The sequence below is a fragment of the Onthophagus taurus genome, chromosome 1 (genome assembly GCF_036711975.1).
Source record: "Onthophagus taurus isolate NC chromosome 1, IU_Otau_3.0, whole genome shotgun sequence".
Lineage (NCBI taxonomy): Eukaryota > Metazoa > Arthropoda > Insecta > Coleoptera > Scarabaeidae > Onthophagus > Onthophagus taurus.
The window spans coordinates 11,280,026-11,296,060 of NC_091966.1; the positions used below are offsets into that span (position 1 = coordinate 11,280,026).

At 32.1% G+C, this 16,035-nt stretch overlaps 1 protein-coding gene across 5 annotated transcripts in view; it reads right to left on the bottom strand.

The window, feature by feature from the left end:
* The window catches only part of LOC111420512 (sticks and stones), a 368,860-nt gene that overhangs the window by 31,107 nt on the left and 321,718 nt on the right, over positions 1–16,035 (bottom strand). For 4 of the 5 annotated variants that reach the window (XR_002707091.2, XM_023053525.2, XM_071196923.1 and 1 more), the window contains one exon: positions 7,504–7,713. Coding sequence is in view for 4 of the 5 variants with exons in the window: in XM_023053525.2 (XP_022909293.1) it covers positions 7,504–7,713 (210 nt within the window). In the remaining variant the exon portion in view is untranslated. Of the gene's footprint in view, positions 1–7,503; positions 7,714–7,790; positions 7,995–16,035 lie in introns of those variants that run through there. The other variant, XM_023053526.2, reaches the window with a different exon arrangement.

A 16,035-nucleotide genomic window follows, 5' to 3' on the forward strand; every position in this document is an offset into this window, starting at 1 on the left:
CATTTACAACAAACATGGGATTAGAAGAAAGAGGAAGTCTCAGCCCGTTGCTGTCCATCTTACTCATGGACCAAGTTATCAAGAAATGTAGACAAAGAAACTAAGAGTTAAAACTACAAAGCATACAAGCAACTGAAGAAGTATTCCCAGATGATATTATGTTATTTGCCGGAAATAAAAATTATCTAAAAAACATAGATACATGATATACAGTAATGAAAGAATTTGGTATGATTGTTAATAAGTGCAAAGCTAAGGTAATGATGATTGGGAAAGATACAGAGGATACATACATAAGACTTAAGGGAGCGAGATATATTCAATACCTAGGAGTAATGGAAAGGGCAACAAGTGCGGGCATCATTATGTCTTCCAAAATATGACAGCTTATCATTAATCGTTAATTTATTAAGATTCATTAAGACTGTTAGTTTGACACTTCATTTCAATACTTTCCCAGTTATTGGAGCAACACTAGAATTTCCTTTTATGGCACGTTTTTGATTAATGAGAAAATGATGTATAAGTTTAAAAAATCATGTATTTTATTTTGATCTGTTGGCCACCACGTTAATATACTATTTGATGAGTATTCACATTTACTTTCTTTAATTGCTTCTAGTAGCATCTGAGTTGATGTGTTTTGACTATGAATCTATTTATTGTTTACTCAAAAAGTTTAAATACTAGTGTACTTATAAGTTTTTGCTTTTAAGCTTACACTTGTAGTTTGAATCTTTGGGTATTTGCTATAATGCATACATCAAGCTAGTTATAATAACGACTGTATGAAGATTTTGTGTGATTTTGAACGAGTCTTGATAAATTTCTATATGCAGTTTAAAAGTCTTGGTGCAGACTTGACTTAACAGTTAGTATGATTCAGATTTAAAGCAGGATTAATGGAGGCTTTATGCAATTTTCTACTTAAAGAGATAAGATTTATCCCAGTCTTTAAAAACTTGATCGTGGATTAATAACATGATTGAACAAAGTAACATTCCACTCGTTGAAATATTAACGTTAAATGTATTAACATTAATATTAATGTAGTCAATTTATCAATCTAATTGATAATTTTATTTAAATTATTTCTTATTTCTGTTTCTAATTAGGTAATAATGTAACCCACTTTACATTAGAGTAACGCAAAAACAACGATTTGCGTTAGTATATAATTTATTAATTAAATGTCAGTTGTATATATTCTAATAGCCATTTTGATTTAGGAATTTATGTTGACTCGGATTTATTGAAAATAGCCAGGTTGTGCTCCCCACTTAACTAAAAGTAAAAAAGCTTAACGAACAGTTAGGTTTCAATTCGTCATACCAATAACAAGTTTTCAGTCGGTCAGTAACGGGATCGCAAATTTTAAATCATTCGAAATGCCATTATAACATTATAACCCGTACAATTTCTCCATTTACTACTTATTTTTATGATTTATAAATTGTTTTTAAATTTTTCAACGTATTTTAAACGTAAATACATCTTGTTAAGAGTAACCGCTTCTGTTAAACACGTGTGTTTATTAAACTGACGATTTTTCCCACTAAACACGTTCAAATCGAAACTTTCCAACTTTCAGTAAACAAACATCGCTCTTTCCAATATACGGTAGTTCTGGGTCTAATAAATCAATTTTACGACAGAATGTGTGTACCTCCATCGGGGGTTGTCGGTGTATTTACGCGTTTACTTGTAAACAGAAAAGTGTTAAATGTGTTTCTTATCGGGGGTAACAGAAAAGTACGAAGATGGTATTTACGAAATCGATGAGAAAGGAAAGAAGGAGAAAAAATCGGATGGTAGTAGTAACATGTGCTTCTCCTACGCACAGTTTCAGTCCTCAAGTGGGTCGTAAAAGGCTCGAAGGTGATGTTTATATGAAATAACATGGGGAGCGAGAATAGCATTCGACGATGTGACTCCCGCTGGGTTTTCGGGTCACCGACTTTTCTTTCGTTGGGTGGTTTTACGTTTTGACGATGGATTTATTAACGGATTTTTTTATTAACGAAAATTTCTTTGGTAGTAATAAAATTTATTATTTCTTTAATAATAAAAATAAAACGTTGGTTTAACAACAATTTAAAATGAGCGGGACGATTTAAAAGTGCCCATTAAAGTTTAAACCTTGGTGTAAAAAGATCATTACAGTTGTAATAAGCAAGGAACGTTTCGTGGGTTTGGTTTTCATTTACAACACCTTAAACGTACAATGATTTTCACTGTTTTATTGTTCCCATAAAAAGAAGACTTAATGAACGTTCATAACGGTGTCTTTTCAAGTGTTAAATGAAATCTTTGACATTTTCGTAATATCAAAGTTTATTAAACGCCCACGTGGGATTTTAAGTGATTAATAATTAATTTCTTTGTTGCGTTATTTTAATTTATTTTTTGTTCTATACTGTTTAATAATTAGGTAATTTGAAAATACAATAAAATTGGTTTAAGTTGTTATTCAACGTTAGATGTATATATTTTTTTGTATTCTTTATTGAACTAAAACTAGAACTAACACTAGACCTAGAACTAAAATCATTCGGATTTAGCCGTCTTAAGAGACGTACGGCTAAAGCCAAATGTTTCTAGTTCTAGGTCTAGTGTTAGCCGTCTTAAGAGACGTACGGCTAAAGCCAAATGTTTCTAGTTCTAGGTCTAGTGTTAGTTCTACTTTTAGTCCAATAAAAATATACAGCCATTTAACGCTGAATAACAGATAGAGTTAACACTAGTACTAGAACTAGTGTTAGTTATAATGGTAGATTATTATGTATTTTTCATTGAACTAAAACTAGAACTAACACTAGACCTACAACTAGAAACCTTCGGGTTTAGCCGTGCGTCTCTTAAGACGGCTAAATCCGAATGATTCTAGTTCCAGGTCTAGTGTTAGTTCTAGTTTTAGTTCAATAAAGAATACAAAAAAAATATACATCTAACTGAAGACGCACAGCTAAACCCGAAACTTTCTAGTTCTAGGTCTAGTGTTAGTTCTAGTTTTATTTGATATTCAGTGCTGACATCACGAAACTTTCGAAGTGTTTAGCGTAAAAGTAAAACTAACACTAGACCTAGAACTAGAAACATTTGGGTTTAGCCGTCTTAAGAGACGCACAGCTAAACCATAAGACCACCAGAACTAACTAATAAAGAAGAGACTTTTGGTTATAACGGACACTCCCTTCCCTGTATTAATTCGTGATATCGAGGTTTTACTGTATATATTAAGACTTGTTTTGACATCAAAGTAGTAATATTTAAATACAATATAACATTATAGTGCCATTAAAAGCATTCACTAATTGGCCATTAAGAAATTTTCAGTCAACAATTTCAACATCAACACAACAAAATGTTGTATGTATTGGATAAACATTAGTTCTCAGTTTCTAAGTTGCGGCGGACAACTTAAGAGTATAAAAAAATGATTGTATTTCGAAATGTCGATAACCTTTCGAAGCCGTGTAAGGTAGAAACGTTCTTATTCTGCAACCAATCAATGTCGCCGTTTAATGGGCGTTTTTCCTCCACGGTCCAATAGAAGTTAAGGCGAATTAAACCGGCACGCGAGAGACAAAAGCGATAAGTCACTTTCATGTGCTTTAGACTAGGTAAGGTTGGTTGTTGCACCATTGCATTACTCCGCAGTATAAGTGTAATCGGAAAACAATGACTTTGAAAGTATGCACCCAGGCTGTGTTGGGCCTCTTTCGCAGAAAAACCTCCTCGCGACTCTAATTAGAATGGAAACAGGATTTGCTCGATTAACGTTACTTGCACAACCGGTCGGTTGCTCGATGCAATCACCATCCACGATAACAGATGGCGTAAATCGGTTCTACTGTAGAGTTTAAAGACTGTTAAAATAATTCCATTGAAGAAACTTTAAGGATATTAAAAGAATTTGTTAAGAAATTTTTGTAATTCCTAGAACCAAGAAAAATCGTTACAAAAGACGTCCAATTAATAATCATACTGGAAGTATTGGGGGAAACATTAATGTAAATTAGTCAACAGGAGTACCTGCCCGGCATCCGTTTTATCGTTGGTTGGAAGGTTTTTGTACATAATAGTTTCGCCCTCTCTGTCTTACAAAATCCAACTGTCCTCGTGAGAACACAGGTAAAAGAAGAAAGAGGAGGAGAAGGGAAGCCCCACGTCGACAACCTACAAAAAGAACAGATGATTTCCTTCGAGACGGCAGGTGTTTCGCAGGTTACACCGTACACGAAAGCGACCAGTTATCCACCAGTGGCGTGGCTTAAATGGGACCGACAGACTCTCCGAAACTTTGTCGTTTTCAGAAAGCGGTTTTACTTGGGAATTATTTCTCGCATCCGGTCTTCGGTATTTTTCAAGTAGAAGCTTATTTTTTAATCGATAAAAAACGAACTAAAAACATTCAGAGTTTATATAACACTAAACCTCCTGTATTATTAAAGATAACGGTAAGCGAAAACGTAGAAAGTTTTCCTAACAACTCAGAAACTTTTATGAAAATGTATCTATATTGCAGAGTTGTAATTTTGTTACTAAAGCAATTGCTGAGAGCATGGTAAAACTTCGGTAATTTACTATTTATTTTCTTGACTTCTTTTGAATTTAAGAAACCTTTCATACTTCTTATAATTAGCTAATAATATAACAAGAATTGCTTGATCAACAATTTGGCTTCATCTAAAATGAACGGTATTTTATTGCAGTAACAAATCTAATCCAATAACGGATTAACAGTTAAGACACTCCAACGTCCATGCAGCACATTGAAAAGTAGATGGCGAATTTAGTTATTAGATTAGATTTCTGATTTACCGTGTTGTATTGTATTGTAATTTTGGATTAAACTGGTTTTGATAAAGTTTAAAAATTCAAAGACAATCTTTTTTAATTTTGTAAAGTGATAAATGTGTGCGTTGAGTTCAAGTATTAATTTTTTCAAAATTAAAAGCTCAATCTAATTAACTGCAATATTCTGCACTCAATTTCCTTCCGAAATTTTTTAATTTTTATGGAACACAAACACATTGACAAAATTACTTAAACGCTTGTCATACATCGACACAAAATAAAATTGTTTATACCTATTGCACTCATGTAAAGTTGCTTTAAAATGCTTTGTTCTTAAAATAACAATTTTGAAAATTTGTCATTATCAATATAATCTCTTAATTATTAATATTATACAAAAATGTATTCTAAAACATTGTAACTTCTATATCTATAGGAATTACAAAACAATTTTTGGTTTATAGCATCTGGATTAAATTCGCTTTCAAATGCTTTTTATTTCGTCTTGATATCTCATTTAGAACTAAAGATATTATTTCGAATTATATTCGAATTTGTGATTAAAAAAATCGACAATTTAACTTGTATATTCATCAATATTATACAAACACGATTAAAAAAAATTTTAAAATGCAGATATTATATAAATAAACAATAATGTTTAGAGTATTAAGTTTGAATTAAATTTGCTTTAAAATATTGTTTATTTCATCACCTCAATTAGTTCTAGAGATACGCTTTTTTAAAGTTCTACAATTTGACTTCTTTGTTTATTAATATACAAAAGTGATTTGAATTAATTGGGACACCAAGACATTGTGTTATTAAACAACAATGTTTGATGTCTTAACTTTAGATTAAATTTGCTTTAAAATGGTGTTTATTTCGTCATGATATCTCAATTCGTTTTTATTTTAAAGTTCGACAATTTAAACTAGAAAATTATCACTTACAATGATGAATTCAAAAAATTGAGGGATCAAGATTTTCTGGGATTGAACAATAATGTTCGTTAAGTTTGTGTTAAATTTGGATTAAAATAGTATTAATTATCTATAATCTTTAAAAATAAGTTAATAAAATTGTTTAATCTTTAAAATTATGAATATTATACAAAGATGAATTGAAATAATTTCGACGTCAAAATTCAGTCAAATTAAACAATAATTTTTGATATATATTAAATCTGGATTAATATTGGTTTAAAATGCTTTTAGTTCATTGTCATATCTCAATAAGTTCTTGAGATATGACTTTTTAAAGTTTGATAATATAACATCTAAACTTATCAGTATTATGCAAAATGCATCCTTACTCAATGTTGATGGGAATTAAAAAGTGATTTGTAGTTTGCAAACTCTGGTCGAAGTTTGCATTAAAGTGCTTTTTATTTCATCACGATATCTCAATTTATTTCTGAGATACGACTTTATAGCATTTATGAGTCTGTAAGTTGTGGATTTTTGGCAACGTCAGAGATAATACACTGTTAGTGCCACATTCGGCTACACGATTTGACAAAGTCTTTAATTAGATGCTCTTTGTGTTCCTTCAAAATTTGTTCTGCTTTATTTCACATTATATTGATTAACTATATTGGAAATGGAAATATTAAATCTTTGCAAGTCACGGGAAATATTCTGGGCAACGACCAAATGAGCAGAATACTGTCAACAGTGTCAAAGAACAGAGTATTCTGAACAATGTTTAAGTAATTTATCTATCGTGATTCTTGTGCAGAGATAGATCTAGAAGAATTATTGAGTTGGTCGTTTAGACTCCGCCGTAATTGTAATTCCAATGTATTGTGCTGGAATTAAAATGAAGTTTGTTTGCAATTATGGAAAAATGTTCTGAATAAGGATGTTAACACTGAACAGAAACACTGAATAAGGAGCTCTATAAGATCTGCCTATAGTGTTCTTGTAGAATCTATAACATCATATTAATGTTTCTGCAAATTTGAACATTAAGCTAGTTTCAAAAAAAATATATTTTTTTAACACGTTGACTGCCGTGTATATCAAAACTGATATACACCTGTAGGGTCTAGTACGGTGCGTGATATACTCGCGGCAGTCAACGTGTTAAATTAACAACTTATTTGAAAATCTTATATCATCAAATTACTTGTTATTTTTTTTGTTTTGATGAAGTCAATATCACATTTTATGTAACAGCTAAAAGATATACTGCAATAATTGCAATTATGGACCATCAGTATAGTAGTCCATCATGATTTCATGGATTAACTTTAAATGTTAATCCACTTGTCCCCCCTTTGAGTCACTTTAAGCAATTAAAGATATAATAAAATTTTAAGATACATTAAAAATGTTAATTCTGCAAATTTACAACATTTTGGCTAATCTATAGATGTTGCAATTTTTTTTTTGTAAGAATAAAATTGTATTTAATTGAGTGAGTCATAAAATTATAGTAATAAAATTCGCTAATCAACAAAATTTTTCCTACTCACGACTTGTTGATCATCAAATTTTACCCGTTTGGTTCCATGTGTGAACTGATTAGGTTGTTTTATAGACACAGGAAAATGAGTTACGTCGGTAAATCCATGGTATAAAAAAATAATTAAACTCGTTTACACTTAATTCAACAAGTTTGTAACACATCAATCACAAGAACGCGTTCGTTTAAAATCACCATCACTCTCTACTTATAAACTCTTTTAATAAAACGGACCTAAAGCGAATCCATCCTTGGTCCATTGCACTTGGCCTGCCAAATTCGCGACTTCACATTCCATCGTTATTTCACCACCTTCGTGCACCTTGACGTCTCTCGGTTGCACCCTGAAGTATTGCTGTTGTGCTGAGCACGTCGACAGGATACAGCAAAGTAAAAGGATTAAAGGGGATGTTATAGTTGCCATTTTTCTTCTAATTCCGAACTCTGAAACAATATAAAGATATTGTAAGTAAATAGAATTGAATTTGGGATGATTTAAAAGAAGTGGTAAAGAAACAAACCTTCATGAAACGTTAAATAAAATTGTGTTTCAGTTTAAAAGAAATATCCTAAGTGTCATTTCACACAAAACAAGATAATTTTTTTAAATAATTAAAGGGGTTGCGATTGTTCGTTATGTTCGCGAGGGTAAAATGTTACCGCGACCGTTTCTTTAGACGAGGACTTCGCGGAGCTCGCTGCTACACTACTAAATCATCAATGAAGAAAACCCAGAGGAACCGATGGAGGGGATAGCGTGTGTAGAGTGAGTGCCCCTGCTGCTGCTGCTGCTTGGGTTTACTGCAAGAAGTTAACCTTCTCCTCTTCGACGCCTTGTAGGGGATATGATTTTAATATAAACGCCTTGGTAGTGGAATTAAACTTTTCTTTTTGAACGATGACCCAAGTTTTTCACCAAAATAAAGAACACTACTAAGAACATAGTGAACTCACTATTTTTAATTAGATAATCAAAAAAACCAATACTTGAATATGTAATGATACAACACATGTATTTATATTTATATGTATATCGCTATTAATAATGCAAAGCTGTAATCTCTCTTTTAGTTTTTCGTTGTACGAGGAAAGTCATCAAAGAATAATTTGATCTTGTTCTATACAGGAAGGTTTGTAAGCCGCATACGCCACACCCTCAACTTCTTTAAAATTAAGCAGAAGCTCCTATTTAGCAAAGTAAAAAGAACCATTACGATGACGTCCCTGGAGTTTTAATAAAGAATTTAAACACTTCCTAGCCGGCAGCGAACAGGTTATTAAAAAATTCGTGCGTCCGCTTCGTCTTTAATTTCTTTTTAAATTTTTTTTTTGAATAACGCTCTAGGAAAGTTTTGTCAAAGTTAAAAATTCCTTCTGTCTAGATTTTGTAGTAAAAAGTTATTTTAATGAAGGAATATGATACACGGTATAAATTATCAAAGAAAAATATAAGTGGCTGTCTTCAAGTTTTAATCCTATATAAGTCAACAATTAGTGGGTTTACCGCAAACATTTATCTTTATTGTAATATGATAAATGCGTTTACCTAATTGGATTACGTGTTTGTAAAATAGGTGAATATTAATTATGGCATAATAGTAATTCTGAGGCATTTACGGGCTTGATTTGTGACAGTAGCAGGTTAAAAATTACAAATACATATAATCAGGCAATTTATATGTAGGATAGAATTAGGGGAACGAATTACATAGCAGTAATCGATTGAAATGTGGACAATACGATGATTTAAATAAACTGAAACGGTTCGCGTCAACAATCTACTTGACAATCAGCACACACTAAAATGTATTGAAATTTATGGTTCGCGCCGCCGGTTCAGATCGAACATATGTTAATTTATTCGAACTATTGGACGAAATAAAATAAAATCCATTTTAATTAACGAGCGCAGTCCCGGGTGCGATAAATCAGAGCGGTTTTAATCTGAAATTGTTTATCTCGCATTGATAGCTGTGCTTTCAGAGCGGTTTTTGCACATTTTAAATACGTGTTCAGGCGGTTTCGTAATTGTTCAACGTCCTAATGGACTCGGAACACCGCAAAATAATACATTTCCACCGGTCAATGCCGGCGTTGACGTAGCAGATATTCGAAAACAAAAACGTTCCCTGGTGAGGGTTGCCAAAACATGTTTAAAATCCCATAATGTTGATTATATTACGTTGCTGATAGGTTTCCACTTTTTCGCTTTAATTCAATTCACATGTACGATTTACATTAAATATGTCTGAAATTTGAAATTTACGAATTTATAGTCAGGTTATCCCATTGTCTATTAACGAATGCATTAAATCGAAAAAGAGTAGTACTGAACAAAATGCTCCACATTTCACTTTGTTTCAATTTATTAATTTTAATTCAATATTTATGGTGGATAGTTACATCATTGCGTTTATATCCATTTTATAGTCAAAAATTATATAAACGATTTCCGCATGATCAATCGATGTCCTATGTTCTGAAGATATTCCTGTGTATCATTCACACTCATATACATGTAAAATGTGAGGGTCCGATTGGCTTCAGAAGAGGAGCAGATACGCGCGAGGGTCAATATAGTCACACAAAGGTGCCAGAACATGAATGTTGTTATATACACCTGCTTTATTGACTATTAGAAAGGTTTAACCAGCATTTATGCATTTATTAGAGCGACCTGCAACTCGGATGCGATATTCCAGGAAACATTAGTGAAAGTTGAAGGAGCAATTAAGTTCAATGGAACCCCCACAAACAAAACACGTTTTGCCAATGACACTTTTTGTTGATCGCCAGTATATCTCATCTCCAAAACATGGTAAACCTCATCGCCACGCACAGTACACAATACGGCTTATGGGTGAATGCTGCCAAGACTAAGATGATTGTGTTCTCAAAGTTATTGAAAAAGGCAAATCTGCGAATTAACTGTAAGAAAATAGAACAAGTATTGTCCGTGAAATATTTTGGAGATCTTTGGAATGAAATAAGTGATTCCAACAAGAAATCTTGTCACGACTATACCAGGTCAGAAGGACGTTTATCTCTATGAAGAGCTGCTTTGTTATGTATTTCAAACATAACATATATTTCAGACAGATTTCAATCGATATAATCATGGTAAAAACTTCATGCAGAGATCATATAGACTTTATACGGAGTTGTCACTATGCTGACTTCAAAGATATTTTATACTGAGGTTCCTTGATGTAGATTTGATGAAGAACTCATGTAGGCCCGAAATTGCAAGACTATGCAATTTTGATGCAAACCTGATAAAGAAATGATAAAGTCTTGATGAAGGAATGCCAGGATGATTGGAACTTGTTATTGTAGATTTTATGGAGTCATACGGCATCTCTCTAGTTTGGATAGATATCATCATAATGGAGATTTGATGAGAACTTTATGCAGATCTATCTACTGTATGAGCATGTAGTGTAATCTTGAAGAATTGTAATATTTAGAAATTAATTTTCCTAGAAAATGTTCTTGTTGTAGTTAATATTGAAATGTTAAAAAATTCCGTATTGGTTAAATTAGACAGATTGTTCCTTGTAAAAAGCTGAACTTGCCGATTTTCTTAGATAATATTGCAGATACTTAATTAACATTTAGTTAAATTTAATTAACAATTTATTTTTATTAGAACACATTTTTTAGAAGTTGAGCGAGAATTATAGAAGAGCGAAAAAACGGAGAGGTAACGTCCAAACTGAAGAGTTACTAAGAGCCAACAAAAACATACTGAAAACATGAACTTCTACGCAGCTAGTTTAAAAAATATTTTGTAATTTATACATAACTAATTTTGATGACATGTCTGCTGACCACTTGTGGAATGTTAAGGGTTAAAACAGTGTTTCTACCATTGCAAACGTAAATGCATTCAATTTAAATGCACTGAATTTGTTATCCGTTTAATAAGGCCAATCATTAAAACAATCAGAAATATAACTGCGATTAGTTCATGAGTAATAGAATGTGCAATAAAACACTATTTTGTTGAAACTCTGAAGAGTGGAATAAAAGAGCAGTTTGAATCACAAATTTTTATACATGCGGATGTACAAAAACGAATATGTTACGTACTTTACATACTAAAAAATCACAAAGCACTCATCTTATTGTTAGTATCGTCAAAGTTACACAAGCCAGCAACAAGTGTTTATGGTAAACCTGGGATAATAGAATACTACAACAATACTAAAGGTAGAGTTGACCCTCTTGATGAAAAATGCTCAATATATATCGTAGCGCCACGAACCCAGATAGCCGATGGCATGCATTTATAAAATGCGGACATATCAACAGTTAATCCATTTGTGATGTATATTGTTGTATAATTTAGATCGAACTATACTTAAATTCGGTCGAATTAGTTTGTCTGTACAGCTTAAGTCTCCGAGACTTAACATCAACCTAAGTGTAAAAATGCTTATGGCTAGGGATTAATTACAATTCTAGATAAATAAAGACTAACTCAGACTTAAAGTTTAAATTTAGGTTTTTTTAGAATTAACCTAGTTCGAACCTAGTTTTGATCGTATCCCTCATACTAAAACTTCTTTACTCGTGCAAAAACAGCAACAAATTTTTACCCTCGATTTTTTTCCACCTACTCTACAAGTCGATGTCTTCGTTGTCTTTAGAGATAGCGGAATATTAAATACACCACTAGAAAGTCTGATCTTTTCTTCATCTAAAACCGGATATTGCCCTGTCAACAACATGAAATTTTCAGCGGAAAAAAATAAAGAACGTATCGATAATGCGTATCGAGGTATATACGCTACACGGGGGTAGCGTATATACCTCGAAATGATCAAACTTCAAGCTCGTGTGACGCGGTTATGGAACCGAATTAAAAAAAAGCTTCATCAATTTGAAAAGAACACACTTTGGGCTATTTTAATCCGGGTCAATATCTATCGGCGTCGGCCAAAAAAACAAGTCTATTAAACAACCCTACAAATAGACGTCTTAATACAACTCTTTTATTTGACAGGAACGAAAACCTAAAGCAGTTTCAATCATATAGGAAATTTTCTGCTTTATGCAGAGTTATATAACTTTAGTAGATCGCATGGTTGCGTAAGCATGATGTTAATGATGCTGAAACCATTTACATACGGCAATTATGCGCGGTTTTTGCAGTTTTTGGGGGAAAAGTGCTTGTGCAATCATGCGATCTACTAATGTTACATATCACTGCATAACGCTGAACATTTTCTCTAGATTTTATATAGTTTGGGAGCTTTGTTCATATCATATAAGAAAGTTATTATCGCGAAAGTGATTTAATGCGGTCCAAAAACGCGTCGATAAGGCTGTTTTTACAAAAAGAAAAAGTTTTAAAATCTCGTATTCATTTTTTGTTAGACACCGATGGAAAGAGCAGAAAATTTGCTATATGATTGATACTGCTTTAGTTTATTGTTCCTACCAAATAAAAGAGTTGTATAGAGAAAGGTCAGTCTACCAATTCTTTGTGTAGGGATGTTTATTAGGTGCGTTTTTTGGCCAACGCCGATAAATATTGACCGAACAAAACCGAATTTAGATAGTTCAAAATGTGTTCTTTTCAAACTGACAAAGCTTTTTTTTAATTCGGTGTCATAAAGGCTGCACATGAGCTTGAAGTATAATAATTTTAAGTGTAATTGGTACACGGCGACGTTCTTTATTCTTTTTCCGTGTGATATCATGATATTGACAAAACGGTTTTAGGTGAAGAAGAGATCAAGCTTTCGAGTGGTGTATTTAATATTCCACTATCTCTAAAGAGAACGAAGATATCGGCTTGTAAAGTAGGTGGATAAACAAGAGTAAAAGTTTGTTGCTGAGAAACAAGAAGGATGTTTTAAAGGTAAATTATTTAATGTTGTTAAAAAATATTAACTGAAAACAATTAAACAAATATTATTTAGTTTTATTATTTCATTTTCTTGTCAACTTAATTAGTGATTATTTCATCTGTTTGATGTAACAATCTTTTGTCTTCATTGGTAAAGGAAGAGGTAATTTTCCGAAAGGAAGCTGTTTTAATTAATTCCCTTGTCGTGTTTGGGATTTTCCTGCGAATGTCTTGTCCGCTCCTATCAGTAACAACCGTTACTCCCTTTTGGTGTTCTTTAAATATGTAGTTATCTCGTAAGTATCGATTAAAAATTGTAATTATGTTCAAAGAAAGATTAACAATTTTGATTGAAAATTAGAAAGTTATCAAGATAAAATTGAAAATTAAAATCCCAATTGAAATGTTTCATTAAATATTAACCTTCGAAATAATTCGATACAATTAATATATTAGTTTTCATTAAATATTTACATTCATGGCCAATTAAAATTTACGTCATGTTGTTTTAATTAATAAGATTGTATTTTTAAACGTTATAACAAATTATTAAAAGAAATATGGGTAAATAAAAACTGTTTTTAATTGATCCAATCAACTAAAAATCAATTAACATTTTTATGAATGATAGTCTTGTTACGTTTTAAACATCGAATTTTTATTCTTTCGTTTCATGCTTGTTAATTGGTAATAATTAAAATAAGTGGATTCGAGGCCCGAACGTTGGTCTGCTACTTCTTGCTAAAGAACCATAAGAAACCTGGGTGCGTCTAATTTTTTTTTGTATGTCGTTGTATTAGTTGTGCACGCCATCATTAATCTGTATGTAACGTAATACACCATTACCATTTTACCGACGCAGATATATCCAGGTGCGCTAGCCTTGATTCAGCACAGAAATGCCAACGTTGGTTTAACTTTTTTTATTTACGTGTAAAATTGCAAATTTCAATAATTACAACTAAATAATAGCTTGTTAAAAATTCAGAACAATATTGATGGATTTGTAAGATATAACAATTTTATGGATATAATTGTTTCAAAAAAAGTCAATTACAAAACTCATTTAGCTTATAATTATAAAGTTTAAAAGAACAATTCTATTAATCTATTGTAAAGTAATAATAGATTGATATTTGATAACGATTCAATTGGACTAATCGGAGCGCGCAATTGAAGGTTAGTTTAATTACGAGAATGCCTTTTAAACCGTTTACATATTTAATTTTACAACGATAATAGATCTCTACATGAATATTCATGATTTTTATCGCCGCTCGAGTAACAAATTAAAAAGACCCCCTCTCTGATTTCAAGCTTTGTGGGAATAGCACCAACTCATGGACGTGAACCGTAAGATTTCACCTTTTCCGGAGAAACACAAACTAAAGTTATGTGAACTGATTGTCAGTTGGTCTATTTTTTTCAATTAAACGCAAGTCAATCAAGTCGCTAATAAGCAATAAACACTGGATTTATACTTGGTTTTGCTGTAACGATTTCCTTTAGATCCGGTTTTAAATCCACCACATTCGAAACCACACGATTTCAGAACGTTTAATTAAAGTACGTTTTAAATTAGCGTTTTTATACTTTTTTTATTGCTATTAGTCGCGTTTTGGAATGTTAAACACTTTTTAAATATTAAAAATCGTTCTCTTTAAGTCAACATTTAAACAATCCGGAAAACTGTTTATTTATACCGTATAATATAACATATTTGTCAAAATGAAATATGTAATCTATTCGTTTATTCGTTGGCTATTTTCCAAGCTCAGACGTTAGACAGGTTTCGTTTTTGAATGCAGGTGCATCACACAAATCACATAACGTATTAATATAGGAGAAATATCTTAAAGAGCCAGATCAAAGACGTACATCAAAGCTTAAAAGGATGTTGATATATTGGTTGATTGATGTACAACTTTATCTAGTATCTTGAAATTGTAATGTCCTGCTTATTTAAAGATCCAACAAAAAATATCTATAATGAATAATTTTGTAATAACCACCACATGGTTGTAGGAAATGAAGAAAATGCACACCAACTAGTAATCAAATAAGATGAATTATACAGTACGGGAACAACAATAAGTATACCCGGAAATACGAGAAAGTCCATATGTTAGACTTGTTTCAAATGATTCCGGATCGTTTCTTTTACCTTTTTAGCCACCTGCCAGCGAAGATCATCTTGGTCGACATCTGGATGTTTCAGACCGGAATATTAACGATTTTAAAACATCTACAGAAAGGTTGGATCATTAACGGACTGGGTCGTTTTGTTTATCGCCATTACGCAACGAGACTTCGTTTCTGTTACGTGTTTAATATGGCAAAGTACTTCGGTTCGCAGCAGTGCGGTGGCACAGTCCGTTTGTTTGTTGAGATCTTTTTGTGCGGACGTTCGTTTAGGTCTATTTGTGCGTAACATGTGTGCGATGAAACCTAATAGGGAGACAACCTCCCGCCTCGAACGTTAATAATACCGTCACTGCCCCCAAAGTTGTCACAGTGCGACCTATTTTTACACAACGACCCAACCGGTCAATAGATATTTTAAGGAACATAAATATTGTCCTACGATTTTTTTAATGATTTTATGAAAGTACACAAAAAAAATAGGAAAATAAAAAAAAATCAAGTTATATTATCTTGAAATAAAATAGTTTATTGATGAAAGTATAGTAACAATAAAAAATAAATAAAATATGACGGCTGCAACTGCATTGACGTAGAACGTCTCATTTCTCGCAAACATAAACGGTGGGCGTTCTTCAGTTCCATGATTGATCTGAAACAATTTATTATGAGCTTTTGTTATTTTTGAGGACTGTATTTCTCGTTTAACAAGACGATTTTTCGTAAGATAAAAAGTGTGTAAATAATCGCACTTTAAATCTTGTCAT